Raw genomic sequence first — 13,815 nt, 5'->3', positions numbered from 1 at the left:
ATTATGATCATGTGCAATTAAATGCCACATATTGAGGCAGCTAAGTTGTTATCACTTGTCACATGGTCTAGCAACCTACCCCTCATGAACTTTGCATATATTTCATGTTTATTACTGAATTTTTGATCAGACACACAAATTGCATGTAGCAAGGATGCGCGTTTTTGTTTATTAAGTTGTGGGTTGTGCGTTAACTAGAAGAGTCTAGTTAAAACACCATGTCATTGCCACGTAGATAGTCGACTTTAACACATCCACCATTTAACACGCGTGTTAGAGTTAACTAGGTTTAACTAGACATTAAAATAAATGTGATTAGTAGTTAGTTGGAGGACCCATCTTTTGAGCACTTTAGGCGCTAACAAGTTAACAAAAAAGGGGGAAAGAGGGCGGCGCCCCCATTGTTTTGGCCGGCATGGTGTAGCCAGTGTTAAACTATATGGCGTATTTGCCGCCCCACTTGTTACTCCACAACGAACTGTCTAACTGTGTTATGGAAGTACTTTGAAAACCAACATTGAAGGGATTATGTTATAAGTTTATTATATATACGATTTGATTTTACTGTATAACTCCTGATACCCAAGTAAGCCCTCCTAAGATAAGATGTCAAACGTCCATATTGATTTTGACGCTCCAGAACACCATCAAAGAAAAAAACTCATTACTGTAAAATCCCAATGATTATGACTGATGATCGAACTTTGTTGTTGTACAGGGCAAAGTGCTTTGGTGTCAATTTACACAGGTAACTGTACATGGTGGTCCATGGAATTATAGGTGAGGAAAGAGTCATGAAAGTAGGTGTAGTAATTGAGACATTATGTTTACTTTTTTGGTGTTTCATGTTATAAGGATCAAGTCAATTGAATTAGCAAATATGTGAAGGTTTCAAGTGGATTCGCATATGGGGCCAAAGTTGTATTCGATACGAAGTTTTTTATTTCTTAATCATAATTAGCATATTAAAACGTTTGTATTATTTTTATAAGCGGCCCGACCAACCCGTCTTAATATGTTGCTACTATAAAACGTGTACTCATTAGGATTACCAACGAATGCACCAACGTACACATGTTTTAAACTCATACGCACACATATATATATCGGAGTTTTTAGCACACATTTTTTGCGTTAAACAAAAAGCCAATATAAGTTATTCAGGTTAAAAATAGTTGAAATGCAATTTTATTTATCATCACTTTTAACATTATAAAACCTTTATAAACCTAAACATGTGTAAATTATTTGTTAGTATATTTCCTACATATAACCTACACATTCGTAGGTAAGCGTTAAAAAGTTAAAAAAGACATGAACAAATAGTTTAAACTACAAGTTTTAGTAGAATATATATGAAACGTATAGATAAAATTCAACTATTAAAATCCGTTTTTTTATTATCACATAATCTAGTCTTACGTGACTAATCTTTAGATAATAACTGATAAATCAGTAAGATCGAGAACGTCAAAATCAAAGAAAAATAAAATTTCCGTCGGTCAATGCCATTCGCGATCGAGATTTTCCGTTGCTTAAGAACCTCTCATTTGTAATGTCGTGTCGTTGTTTAATCTTCATATCCTTTCTTGAAGCCTCTTGACTATTTAAAGTTAAATATTAAATGCTGAAGCCGATTTGTTAGTTGGCCACCTAAAAGTTGCTTCATTTATTGGCGGGAAATTGATACCATCTTGTACTTGTTGTAAGTAAGTGATCAAAAACTAGCTTTGATTCACAATTACTCCTCTCTCTCTCTTCTTTGTTCAATTAGCTTTACAATGAGAGAGGTTGAAATCATGTCAAACCAAGATACTGGTGAAATCCCAAGTGCAAAAGTGGATGAACAACGGGATTCGAGTTCAACAGAAAAGAATGCTTCGTTTTCGGGCTTGTTTTACGCAGCCGATAAATTGGATTTCTTGTTAATGTTGTGTGGGAGCATTGGAGCTTGTATTCATGGTGCAGCACTTCCTGTTTTCTTTGTTCTATTTGGTAGGATGATTGATTCTTTGGGACATTTATCTAGACATCCTCATAGATTATCTTCAGAGGTTTCTAAGGTAAAAGTACATGCATTTTATGTTTTTATCAGGACCTGGTCGTCTTACTGATGCACTGGTTAAACCTATTTTAAAAAAACTAAATCGCTTTGTAATGGAAATATAAAATTAATCTAATTTTTATGTGTTAATATTTTCAATAGATAGATATATAGATTGGTTATGAATTATACAATGAGATTTGGAAGAAAATAAATAATGTTTTTGAACCATGTCCAACCAATGATGTTAAGGCATATCGACTCAAATGGACGTTGTTTAAGATAAATTGGGACCAGTTCTATAAGCGGTTTCTGGTCCAACTAGCTGGTCTGATAACGTTGGTTTTCTATTGTACTTTCTAACTTAATTCATTTGCCTATGCAGAATTCTTTGTACTTGATTTATCTTGGACTTGTAGTTTTCATATCTTCGTGGATCGGTAATTTTCATCCAAGATATAGTTAAAATTTTACTTTTTAGGTCAAAATTGAATCTCTAAGTTGGTGATTTTTAAGGTGTTGCGTGTTGGATGCAAACTGGAGAAAGGCAAACAGCACGTCTACGTTACAAATATCTACAATCTGTGTTGAGAAAGGATATTAAATTTTTCGACACCATAGCTAAGGATCAAAATATACTTTTTCACATATCTAGTGATGCAATTCTTGTGCAAGATGCTATAGGAGACAAGGTACAACCTCTAATTATAAATAGTATTAAACTAGTTTTATGAACCTGCCGCATTGCGGCGGGCCTGTAACGGTACAATCATCACAACTGATGGTACAAACAAATGAAGCACCCAAAGCATACCCCGCACACTGCGCGGGTAAGATATCCGAAACGATAAGGCTTAGATCTTTGTTACGACACCGTTTTACAAAAATGAATGTTGGCAAACTTGCAAGATGTGTTTGTGCAGGGTTTCAATTTCTAATATTGTTTTAACTCATTTAAAATATGAGTTCAATATCTCACGTCGACTCAAGTTTGACTTTTAAACAATTTTATGCACCCTTAATAACTTTTGACTTTCTTATCAAAATTAAAGTTTCATTCCCCTGCATATAGCACAACCTGCTGCGTTTAAACATATAGGAATTGCCCCGCTAATAAAATGTACTTTTTGACCCGTTTACTCTTACAAATGCATATTGGTACGAAAATGTGATATATCCTGAACTTGTCAATAACAATTTTGTTGTCAAACCGGGATATAGTTAACTTAAAGTGACCTTTAAAGCCAATTTGCATAAGCAATCTGTATTAATATGTGACCAAGATGCCCTTTTACCGAAACTTTTATTAAGTCGTGTCTACCCTTCGACTGAATGTACTCAAATATGCTACACATTTCAACTTGAAATCAATTCGACATGTTAGTAGTTAAGTGTGATCCGAAACTGTCTTTATCTTTTGAATATGAAAATGTCAAATACATAATCTAAACCAAATTTTCAAATTTCCTTTCTGCGCCAAAAGGAATGCAATTTGATATCAAATATGTAAAATTCAAACAAAATAAAAAACAGTATATAACCAAGGTCTAAATCAGTGACCGATATGATAAGTTATAACATTGTGCTTAAATACCAAAAAATCAAAATGTGAATGAAATTACAAAAGTTATAACATTGTGCTTAAATAACAAAAAATCAAAATGTGAATGAATTTACTCGAGGCTCAGATCTCTGCCATGGCTGCAATATAAGTTGCCACGCCATTTAGCGGGCGTCATCATATCCTATACTAAAAATTTAAGTGACAAACCGAGAACATAAAGCAGCTACCAAAAACAGCGAAAATGGCACCGGCACAAATGCACGGACGCCTCAACAACTAACAACAAAACACCACAACAGTTACCGATGAGATGAAGTATAGGTATAATTGCTCGTTGGACTCCTTTTAAAGTTTTTTCAAGCATAGAGCGATTCCAGATTTAAAATAATGATTATGAGGTGGATTTTGTATCATTACTGAATGCATTATTATCAAAACCCCTATCTTGTTCAGCACCGGTGGACCGCCACCAAGGGTTTGGAACCCGGAAACAATAGTCAGTGGCACACCGCCATGCCACCACCATCATTTGAAACAGGACTGGCCACCGGACCTCGCCGTCACCACACGTGGCCAGTCCTGTTTGAAAAGTAAGAAGATGGCAGGTGTAAAGTTTGAAAAGCCAGATACACACGTGGAAGACAAAGAGGCATCAAACATTGAACATCATCCTATGGATACAAACTACAAACCTTCATGCACCAATTACAAAAGCATATTGCAAAGTCCTCCCGAAATTGGTGTATTATAAATACTAATACAGTCTTATAATAGTTATGTAAAATGCTATAGGAGACAACGTACAACCTCTAATTGAAATTAGTATTAAACTAGTAGATTTACCCGCTGCGTCGACGCGGCGGTGTCTCGATGACGATTAACAAAAGTAGTTAAGCGACGGCGATGTTTCGATGACGACTAACAAAAGTAGTTAAGTGACCAAAGTTTCTGATTAACAAAAGTAGTTAAGTGACCAAAGTTTTTGAACGTGACGTAAAAGTAGTTAAGCGACCCAAAGTTTCCAAATGCGATGTAAGCTCGTGATAAGTAGGTGCCAGTTTTATAATATCAAACAAAATGTACAACCAAGTTCCATTGATAACAGTCAAAATTTTCAACAATATATTCCATCAAATCAAAACACGACAATTTGATTTTACATTTAGAGCAAACGTAGTTTTTCGAGTTCCTGTTTTGCTTCATGACATGCGTAAAACTTGTCAACTGCTCTTGTAGCTCCACTATAGTTACAGTTTGGGTGTAGGAAAAAAATTTCAAATTAAATTGACTTGGTGCAAATTTCTAACTCCATATAATGAACTACCGTTTTAAATTTGTGAAAAAACAATATTACCCATCAACATCTTATATGTCAATATTCACTATTCAGTATGCTGCACATCATTTTTGCCTATCCAGCCTTCAATAGTTCAACATTGAGAATATTGAATATTTTGCCATACAATTCCAATCAACCGAAGTTACTTCTATATCTCCAGATTGCAACTACAATTTAAAATTCTGGTGAATATTAGCTAGCTATTCAATTACTAAAGTGAGATGGAGAGAACGTGTTTTTGTATGTTACTAAAAGTAAACAAACAGTAATAAAACCTCAACCGTAAGGACGACAAAATAGAGATTGAAAGAAAATAGACATTTACCTGCAAGCACGCTGTTTTTCATGATGTTGACATAAAAACCCCACCCGCAGTTTCGCAAACCTGCATTATCAACGAATGTCAATCAAATACATTTCTGGGTAAAACTTGGCTGCTTAAATTTATGGCCCGCATTAGTTAAGTGAGAAACTACCAGCTTAAAAAATTAACTTTCTGAACCTTGTATAGACTGATTAAGTGTTTCCATTTAAAAAAAATGTCATATGTTACTAAAAACACCATATGGTTACATGTTAAACCTCACCATCAATAACAGTTTTTTTAATTACTAAACCAAAAATATACATAAATAGTTCATTACCTAAGCACTAAAATAGCAACAACCATCTAGTCAGGCTACATACAATCATCATCACCTCATAACCGAAAACCATCTCTGCTTACCGGAATATCACTCAGCCAGCAATCGTCACCGCCACCACCATGCTAACGCCACTTAGGGTTCCCAAACTGAACCCGGCAACGTCAATTACACCCACCTCACAGCCGCACCACCGGAGATCCACAATTAAGGTCCTCCATTTAATTATTCTAAATCATGAACAACTAATTAGAAGCAACATTATGGGACAGCTGAAAACAAAGCAGATAACTAATATGACATCAGCGACGTACAAACATTACAAACGCGATGTACAACTTCAAATGCACAAACTCTCCCGCAAATGTATGTTTATAAATACATACTAACATACTTTGTCTTATAATAGTTACGTAAAAAGAAAAGAAAAGAAAATAAGAAATCAATTTAATGGCTTCAAGACATATATCCATGTGACAATTAATGTCGTTAACTCAAAATGGGAAAACCATGGACAATGGCATCTTATTAAACTTTTTGTATACAAATGGCCATTTGTGTAAAGGCTAATAAAAACATATTTAATGGAACTTAATTACAAACTATTGTATTAACTATACAAAAGTATAAAACTATCATAATTAATATGAACGGTTAGTATTTCGTTAAAAAAACTTACTTAAATATTAGATTAATTCTAAATGTTTTGAAATAAATAACAATTCTAGATAGTGTTGTCACATGTCATTAACATTGCCACGTGGTATCTTCTATATTTGTGCTTCCACAGTCCACATATCATAATCTCAACATCTATCAATTTATCAAATCAGCTTTATTTTAATAAAATTCAAATATAGAAAGCAAGTCAAAATGCTTACACCCATGATTTTCCAATACATCTCTTTTCACATGCCATTTCACTATTTTATCAAACCACATGACATAATTGACCATATGCATGATAATATGTTGTTAGTATCCCTAATAAACTAAAAGTAGATTAGTAACATATGTAAAATATGTTGTAGTTTTCTCTATTACAACAATCATATCAACTTATTTACGTTTTCTATTGGATGAAAACGCAGATAGGGCATGGTTTACGATATCTTTCACAGTTCATTGTCGGGTTTGTGGTGGGATTTACATCCGTTTGGCAGCTCACACTACTCACTTTGGCCATTGTCCCGCTCATAGCTTTCGCGGGTGGAGCTTATACGATGATTATGTCTACTTTATCCGAAAAAAGTGAGGCCGCTTATGCTGAATCGGGGAAGATTGCCGAGGAGGTAAAACAAAAACACTTACCAAAACTTAATGCGTGTTTTCAAAGTGATTATTATATTATATAAAAGTACAACGCTAGCAATTTAGGTTTCTTTTCTCAACTAGACAAGTCATTATGCCGTTCTTGCAGTTTTCTACTTATATAGTTGAATACTAATGTTTTGTTTATATGGATTTTTCAGAATATATCACAAGTTCGTAGTGTATATTCATTTGCGGGCGAGAACAAAGCGATTGATTTGTACTCTAGATCGCTTCAAAATGCATTAAAATTAGCTAGAAAAAGCGGGTTTGCAAAAGGAATTGGTATCGGCTTTACATACGCACTCTTGTTTTGTGCGTGGGCGTTACTTCTTTGGTACGCTGGCGTACTTGTCCGACACCGTGACACTAATGGTGGCAAAGCTTTTACGACGATCATCAACGTCATCTTCAGTGGATTGTAAGTCCAATTTATTAAACTCTTGAAAAATAAACAATGTGGTCACAAAGAGTGTACTTCTAATGCATAAAACATCCTTAATAATTATTAAAATGTAATCACGACAATAATGATAGTATTAGAAGCACTAAAAAGTGTCACATATAGTAAAATTAAAAAAAAAAAAAAGTCACTAAACACCCCCATGTGTTATGTAGTGCTCTTGGTCAGGCTGCACCAAACCTTGTAGCCATTGCTAAAGGTAAAGCTGCTGCAAGAAACATTGTAACCATGATCAAGGAGGATGTTGACTCTTCAAGTAAGTCAAACACTGGGATGGCTTTCTCTAAAGTTAATGGGAATATTGAGTTTCGAGAGGTCTGTTTCGCTTATCCTTCTCGGCCGAATATGGTTTTTGAGGATCTGAGTTTCTTTGTTGGTGCCGGGAAGAAGATCGCCATTGTTGGTCCTAGTGGTTCTGGTAAAAGCACCATCATTTCGTTGATTCAACGCTTCTATGAACCAACCTCAGGTATGAAACAAGATCAATGTTTTGTGACAGAAATGACCTGTTTCATTGTTACTAATAGTTTGTTGCTATCTGGTTCTGTGACAACTTAATGCGACGAAATAACTGTCACTAATTTGCAACGCTTTTTTTACAAGGCTTTTCTTAACCATGTTATAAACTATAACTCAACTTTCTTTGCGACAAATTAGCGGCAGAGTTTTATCCAACAAATTCTTTAAAGTCCCTCATTTGGGACATATTTTTGTCACAAGTATAGCAACCATCTTCTTTGGTAGTTATTTTTGCGACCTTTTATTGGTCGCTATACTCACGTTTGTTCAGTCACTAATGATTGATATTGTTATCTAATTTGATTTTTTTTCTTTTTTTTTTTAATTTAAAGGGCAAATATTGTTGGATGGCCATGATATCAAGGACCTGCAGTCGAGTTGGTTAAGAGGGCTCATGGGCTTAGTTAGTCAAGAACCTGCTTTATTCGCGACAACTATAGCCGAAAACATTCTTTATGGTAAACCAGAAGCTAGTCTAACCCAACTGATCCAAGTTTCCAAATCCGCCAATGCAGATTCCTTCATTCAACAATTACCCGACGGTTACCACACGCAAGTCGGAGAAGGTGGGACTCAGCTCTCAGGCGGTCAAAAGCAACGAATAGCAATCGCACGAGCCACACTTAGAAACCCCAAGATTTTACTACTAGACGAGGCGACAAGTGCACTAGATTCTGAATCAGAACTAATAGTTCAACAATCATTAAACACGGTCATGTCAAACCGAACCACAATCATTGTCGCGCATAGATTATCCACCATCCGAGACGTTGACACCATTATTGTTTTGAAAAACGGTCAAGTGGTCGAAAAGGGCACGCATTCGGATTTGGTCGCTAAAGGTGGAGAGTATGCAAATCTAGTAAGTCTACAAGCATCAAATCCCACAAGCACAAAAGTTCAAACAAGTGTTACTCAACATTCTTATGATCAACACTTTGACTTGTTGACCACAACGGTCAACCCAAATGACAAGAATGAATCTTTATCAAAATCAACGAAGCACGCCCCTTCGATTTGGGACCTTGTTAAGTTAAACAAACCCGAGTGGCCTTATGCATTGATGGGATCGTTGGGTGCGATTCTAGCCGGGATGCAAGCTCCTTTATTTGCACTTGGGATTACATACATTTTGACTTCTTTTTATTCGGGTCACAATTCTAAAATCAAAGAGGATGTTGACCATGCTTCGTTAATATTTATTGCGGCTGGGATTGTTACCGTACCTATATATATGTTGCAACATTATTTCTATACGTTAATGGGAGAACGCCTCACTGCTCGAGTCCGTTTATCCATGTTTTCAGGTTCGTTTTCGTTACAAAAAACGATACACAAATAGACATGCGCGAGCATGTCGCAATAACAATTGTTGAAAAAAAAGTGTTTCTTGATGTAAACGGATGCTAATTTTGCGACCGTTTTGTCACTAATTTTTGGCTGTTATGTTTTGCTTGCAATTTAGTCAATAGAATTAAATTGTTTAACCTGGTCACTAAAATGTGACTAGTTTTCAGGTGGCAATTTCCAACATGACCCGAATACAACATGAAAATTATAAGATTTTGGGTTGGCATGGCTAACCAATTAAAAAAAATCATCTTCGAGTTGACCTGTTTTATCTAAACTAGTCATTTTGGTTTGACCTTTTTAACTAAATTAGTCATGTTCGTGTTGATCCGTTAAATTGGTTTACTTAAACATGTCGACCGCCAACTTATTAGTTAACAAAGCCCGCCCACTAGCCCTTTTAGCGCATGTTATTACAAACCCACCAACTCAATTAACACGTGTACACAATGTTTATCACCTGCCAACCAGTTTGATAATTTTAGATAAACAAGCTAAAAAAGTCGTGTTTGGGTTACACGAATTTTAGTGTGCGTGGGTTATGTTTATACATGAATAAAAAAATGGGTTGTGTTCTGGTTGAGCAATTCTACTCGCAACCTGTCAAAAACAATATCTAAATCAGGACTAATAGGCTTTTGGTTCTATTTTTGGCAGCTATACTTACAAATGAAGTCGGTTGGTTCGATATGGATGAAAACTCAACGGGTTCACTCATGTCGAAACTAGCAGCAGATGCCACATTAGTAAGAAGCGCATTGGCAGATCGGTTATCGACAATAGTACAGAACATATCACTCACAGTTACTGCATTTGTAATATCTTTTATTTTGAGCTGGAGGATTGCATTAGTCATTGTTTCTACATTTCCCTTATTAATTGGAGCTTCCATAACTGAGGTTAGACCTTTTGTGTCCATTACACTCCCTTTGTCTTACAGTATGACTTTTGAAGTCAAACATTTGACATTCGAGTTCTAAATTAACATCGAATTCGAAAGAAACTTTGTCCCAATCTCTTACTGATTTGTAGAACCTTTCCCCAAACGTAACGGGTCAATGAAATTTTTGTCAAATTTCTAAGAATTCATACTAATTTTGAAGTTAAAGATAGTTAGTCTGACCTCAAAGTCAAACAATGACTTTCAATAAATTACTAGGGGCGTAAACCAACAAATCTCTCGTGAGATGCTCGTGATCAACTTGCTGAAAGCTTGAACCAATAAAGCTTAAATGAGCTCAAGCCTAAAATAAGCTTGTTTAATAAACGAGCCTGATCTGACCTTTACTAATCAAGCTCAAACTGGCTCACGATTGTGCACGAGCTTATTGTTTATACAACATTTATTAATATATTAAAATTTTGATGAAAAATAACTAAATAATATATATTATGTATACATAAAAGTTATAACTAAAATATATATGTAATAAATGTTATAGATGTATATAAAATAATTAATTATTAAATAACTAATGAATCGAGCCCGAGCCTAGCTAGGGCTTGAAAAACTCAAGGTTTAGAAAATCGAGCTCAACATGAGTCGAGCTTAAGCTCTAACAAGTTAAACAAGCCGATCTTGTGCCTAGTTAAGCTCGGCTTGGCTCGACCCGGCTCATTTACACAGTACGAGTAAACTAATGTTTAATTTATCCACATGTATCTGCAGCAACTCTTTTTGAAGGGATTTGGTGGAGATTACACAACTTCATACTCCCGGGCTACATCGATGGCCCGTGAAGCCATCGCTAACATCCGAACCGTTGCTGCATTTGGTGCGGAAGATAGAGTATCGAGTCAGTTCGCCACCGAACTCAACGGGCCAGGAAAACAAGCCCGTCTTCGTGGCCACATATCAGGTTTCGGGTACGGGTTTTCACAACTCTTTGCTTTCGGTTCGTACGCGCTCGGCCTCTGGTACGCTTCGGTTTTGATCAAACATAAAACCTCCAATTTCGGCGACATTATTAAAGCCTTCATGGTTTTAATAATCACCGCGTTATCAATAGCCGAAACACTCGCACTCGCACCTGACATTGTGAAGGGAACACAAGCACTCGGTTCGGTTTTCGAGATCCTAAACCGGAAATCGGCGATAAATCCCGACGAACCGGGTTCGTTGTCGGTAAATGTTATCAAAGGTGATGTAGAATTTAGGAATGTGAGTTTTGCATACCCGGCAAGACCGGATATATTCGTGTTAAACGGTTTGAATTTGAAAATAATGGCGGGAAAAAGTATGGCAATAGTCGGGCCAAGCGGGTCCGGTAAAAGTACGGTTATAGGGCTAGTATTGAGATTTTACGACCCTGTGTCGGGTTCGGTGTGCATCGATGATGTAGACATTAAGAAGTTGAATTTAAAGTCGTTAAGGCGAAGAATCGGGTTGGTACAACAAGAGCCGTCGTTATTTTCGACTACGATATACGATAATATTAAATACGGGAACGAAGAGGCGTCGGAGATTGAGATGGTAAACGCTGCGAAGCTTGCTAATGCTCACGAGTTTATATCCCGAATGCCCGAAGGTTATAAAACGGAAGTGGGTAACAACGGGGTGCAATTATCGGGCGGGCAAAAACAAAGGGTGGCTATAGCCAGAGCCGTGTTAAAAAATCCTTCGATTCTGCTTCTAGATGAAGCAACAAGTGCTCTTGATACAGCTTCAGAGAGGCTGGTTCAAGAAGCACTTGATAAGCTAATGGAAGGAAGGACCACGGTTTTGGTGGCACATCGGCTGTCGACAATACGTAATGCTGACAGTATAGCAGTGTTGCAAAATGGGAAGGTTGTTGAGTGTGGGACCCACAACATGCTTGTCAATGTGCCGGGTAGTGTGTATGCACATTTGGTTAGAGAGGAACATACAAGTTGATGGTGAATAAATACTGCATCAAATAGGTATATAAATATGATTCTAACGGGTTGGTTTTGATGGCTTCACAGGTTGACCCTTTTATTCATAAAGACAGGTGGTAAATCTCAGGTCGAACCAATAATAAATACACAGGTTGGTCTCATGAATACTGGTTCACAGGTAATGTATAAAGACATTTTTAAGATTTGAAAATTAAATTGTTTATATATTTTGTGTCAAATTTCAAAAGCCAAAATATGTAATACAACTTTAGTTTATATAAATATTCTTTTTCTAAACTGGTATTAGGAAGCGGAAATAATTAATCAACGTTAAAAAATATGTGTTCAAATTTTTCTTTATCATGACGACAAGGCACGTTATAAAGATAACACCGTACCAAATGCATACTATGATGTTTGTCAAATTAAAAAATAGTCATTACGAGGAATAATACAAGGGACAAGTGTCTCGTGAATTTTATCACGTGACAAGGATCACACGAATTTTGTTGGACAATTAAGAGTAGGTTTTGTTCACTTAATTGATGTGCTTAATATATGTTTACTAAGGTTTACATTTAGAATAAAACTACCGCCAATTGGATAGCAATCTTCCACACGTCTAAGACAAATAGTTGCTCGTCTTTTGATATTTGTTGCTTTTACTCGGGATGCTTAGCTTACAACTGTCGAAATGGGGGCTGATGGTTTTTTTTGTCTTGACGTGTGGAAGGTTTTGTTCACTTAATTGATGTGTTAGAGATACATTTACTATGTAGTTTTACATTAAGCATTATGGATAAATGTTGGTTAACAAAAGGCATCTCTACGTCATTGCCATGTAGGCGAAGGAAAAGTAACCCACCAACCTAAAAAAAATGTCATGAAAGGGTTAGTTAAGTAATGTATTAAAAAAGAAAAAAAAAGGGTGATTGGTTGAAATAGGGGTGAACCCCACATATTTGTGCCCTTCTGGGCATTAGTAGTTTGCATAGCAAGAGAGGAAAGACAATGACGTCAGGTTTCTTTTATGTTTATTGTACTGAGGTGGATGTCACATTGGCATTTGGCGCCCCAGTTTTAGGCTATAACACCTAGTCTTACGAGAGGTATATAAACATAAAACAAATTAAGGTTTCTTACATAAAAAAATGTTAGAGGCGTCGAGTCTAAAACATAGAGGACATGTGCGTAATCCTAGCTAGTTTTTGTTCCAAGCTATGCGACAACTAAATTGTGTCTCGCTCTCTAAGGTGCAAACACTAGTTGCGGCAATGAGTTGTCTGATTCTCACAACCGTTGTGATAGTCATGACCGTTGTTGCTACAAATTAATCTTCGCTGCTCAATATTAAGCCTAAATCCCAACTCTACAAGCGTGACAACACGCCTAATTAAAGTCGATGGTGCATTTTTGGCTTAGGTTATGTTAAACTGTCATCAGTTGTTTGAAAACATTTGTAAGTGTTCCAAACTTATATATGTCATCCAGTTGTTTGAAAACATTTGTAAGTGTTCCAAACTTATACAATACACTATATGTTTGGAAACTAACCATGTCATATGAAGTACTAAAGTCTAATCATGCATATAACAATTTTTTTGAGGCCATCGATTTTTACTAATGATATTCATATATAGAAAAAAATGTAGGTAATCGGGGTACTATATTGTCAATACTTCCGGACACATATCAAAATGTGTATTAACCCTTATGTAAAGC

The 13,815-nt window shown here is 36.1% G+C and overlaps 1 protein-coding gene across 1 annotated transcript; it reads left to right on the top strand.

Annotated features, from left to right (window-relative positions):
* The first annotated feature begins 1,311 nt into the window (after positions 1-1,311).
* Positions 1,312-12,109, top strand: LOC143624707 (ABC transporter B family member 13-like). Its single transcript, XM_077095465.1, has 9 exons — positions 1,312-2,063; positions 2,430-2,484; positions 2,561-2,736; positions 6,683-6,883; positions 7,064-7,323; positions 7,521-7,834; positions 8,217-9,191; positions 9,892-10,133; positions 10,904-12,109. Exons 1-9 carry the CDS (start codon positions 1,782-1,784, stop codon positions 12,107-12,109), a joined length of 3,711 nt encoding a protein of 1,236 aa, XP_076951580.1. The 5' UTR covers positions 1,312-1,781.
* Positions 12,110-13,815: the final 1,706 nt, after the last annotated feature.

Source organism: Bidens hawaiensis, unplaced genomic scaffold (assembly GCF_021521415.1).
Source record: "Bidens hawaiensis isolate Kalapana, Puna unplaced genomic scaffold, B.hawaiensis_p1.1 tig00000001_1, whole genome shotgun sequence".
Taxonomy (NCBI): domain Eukaryota; kingdom Viridiplantae; phylum Streptophyta; class Magnoliopsida; order Asterales; family Asteraceae; genus Bidens; species Bidens hawaiensis.
Note: the sequence above shows the minus strand (reverse complement) of the source record. Positions and strands in the feature narration are given on the sequence as shown.

Bases quoted from the DNA above. Each gene is read 5' to 3' on its own strand.
- LOC143624707 (XM_077095465.1), top strand. From the start codon at position 1,782: ATGAGAGAGGTTGAAATCATGTCAAACCAAGATACTGGTGAAATCCCA. The intron at 2,064-2,429 runs GTAAAAGTACAT...TTGCCTATGCAG, and splicing joins TATCTTCAGAGGTTTCTAAG to AATTCTTTGTACTTGATTTA. The intron at 2,737-6,682 runs GTACAACCTCTA...ATGAAAACGCAG, and splicing joins AAGATGCTATAGGAGACAAG to ATAGGGCATGGTTTACGATA.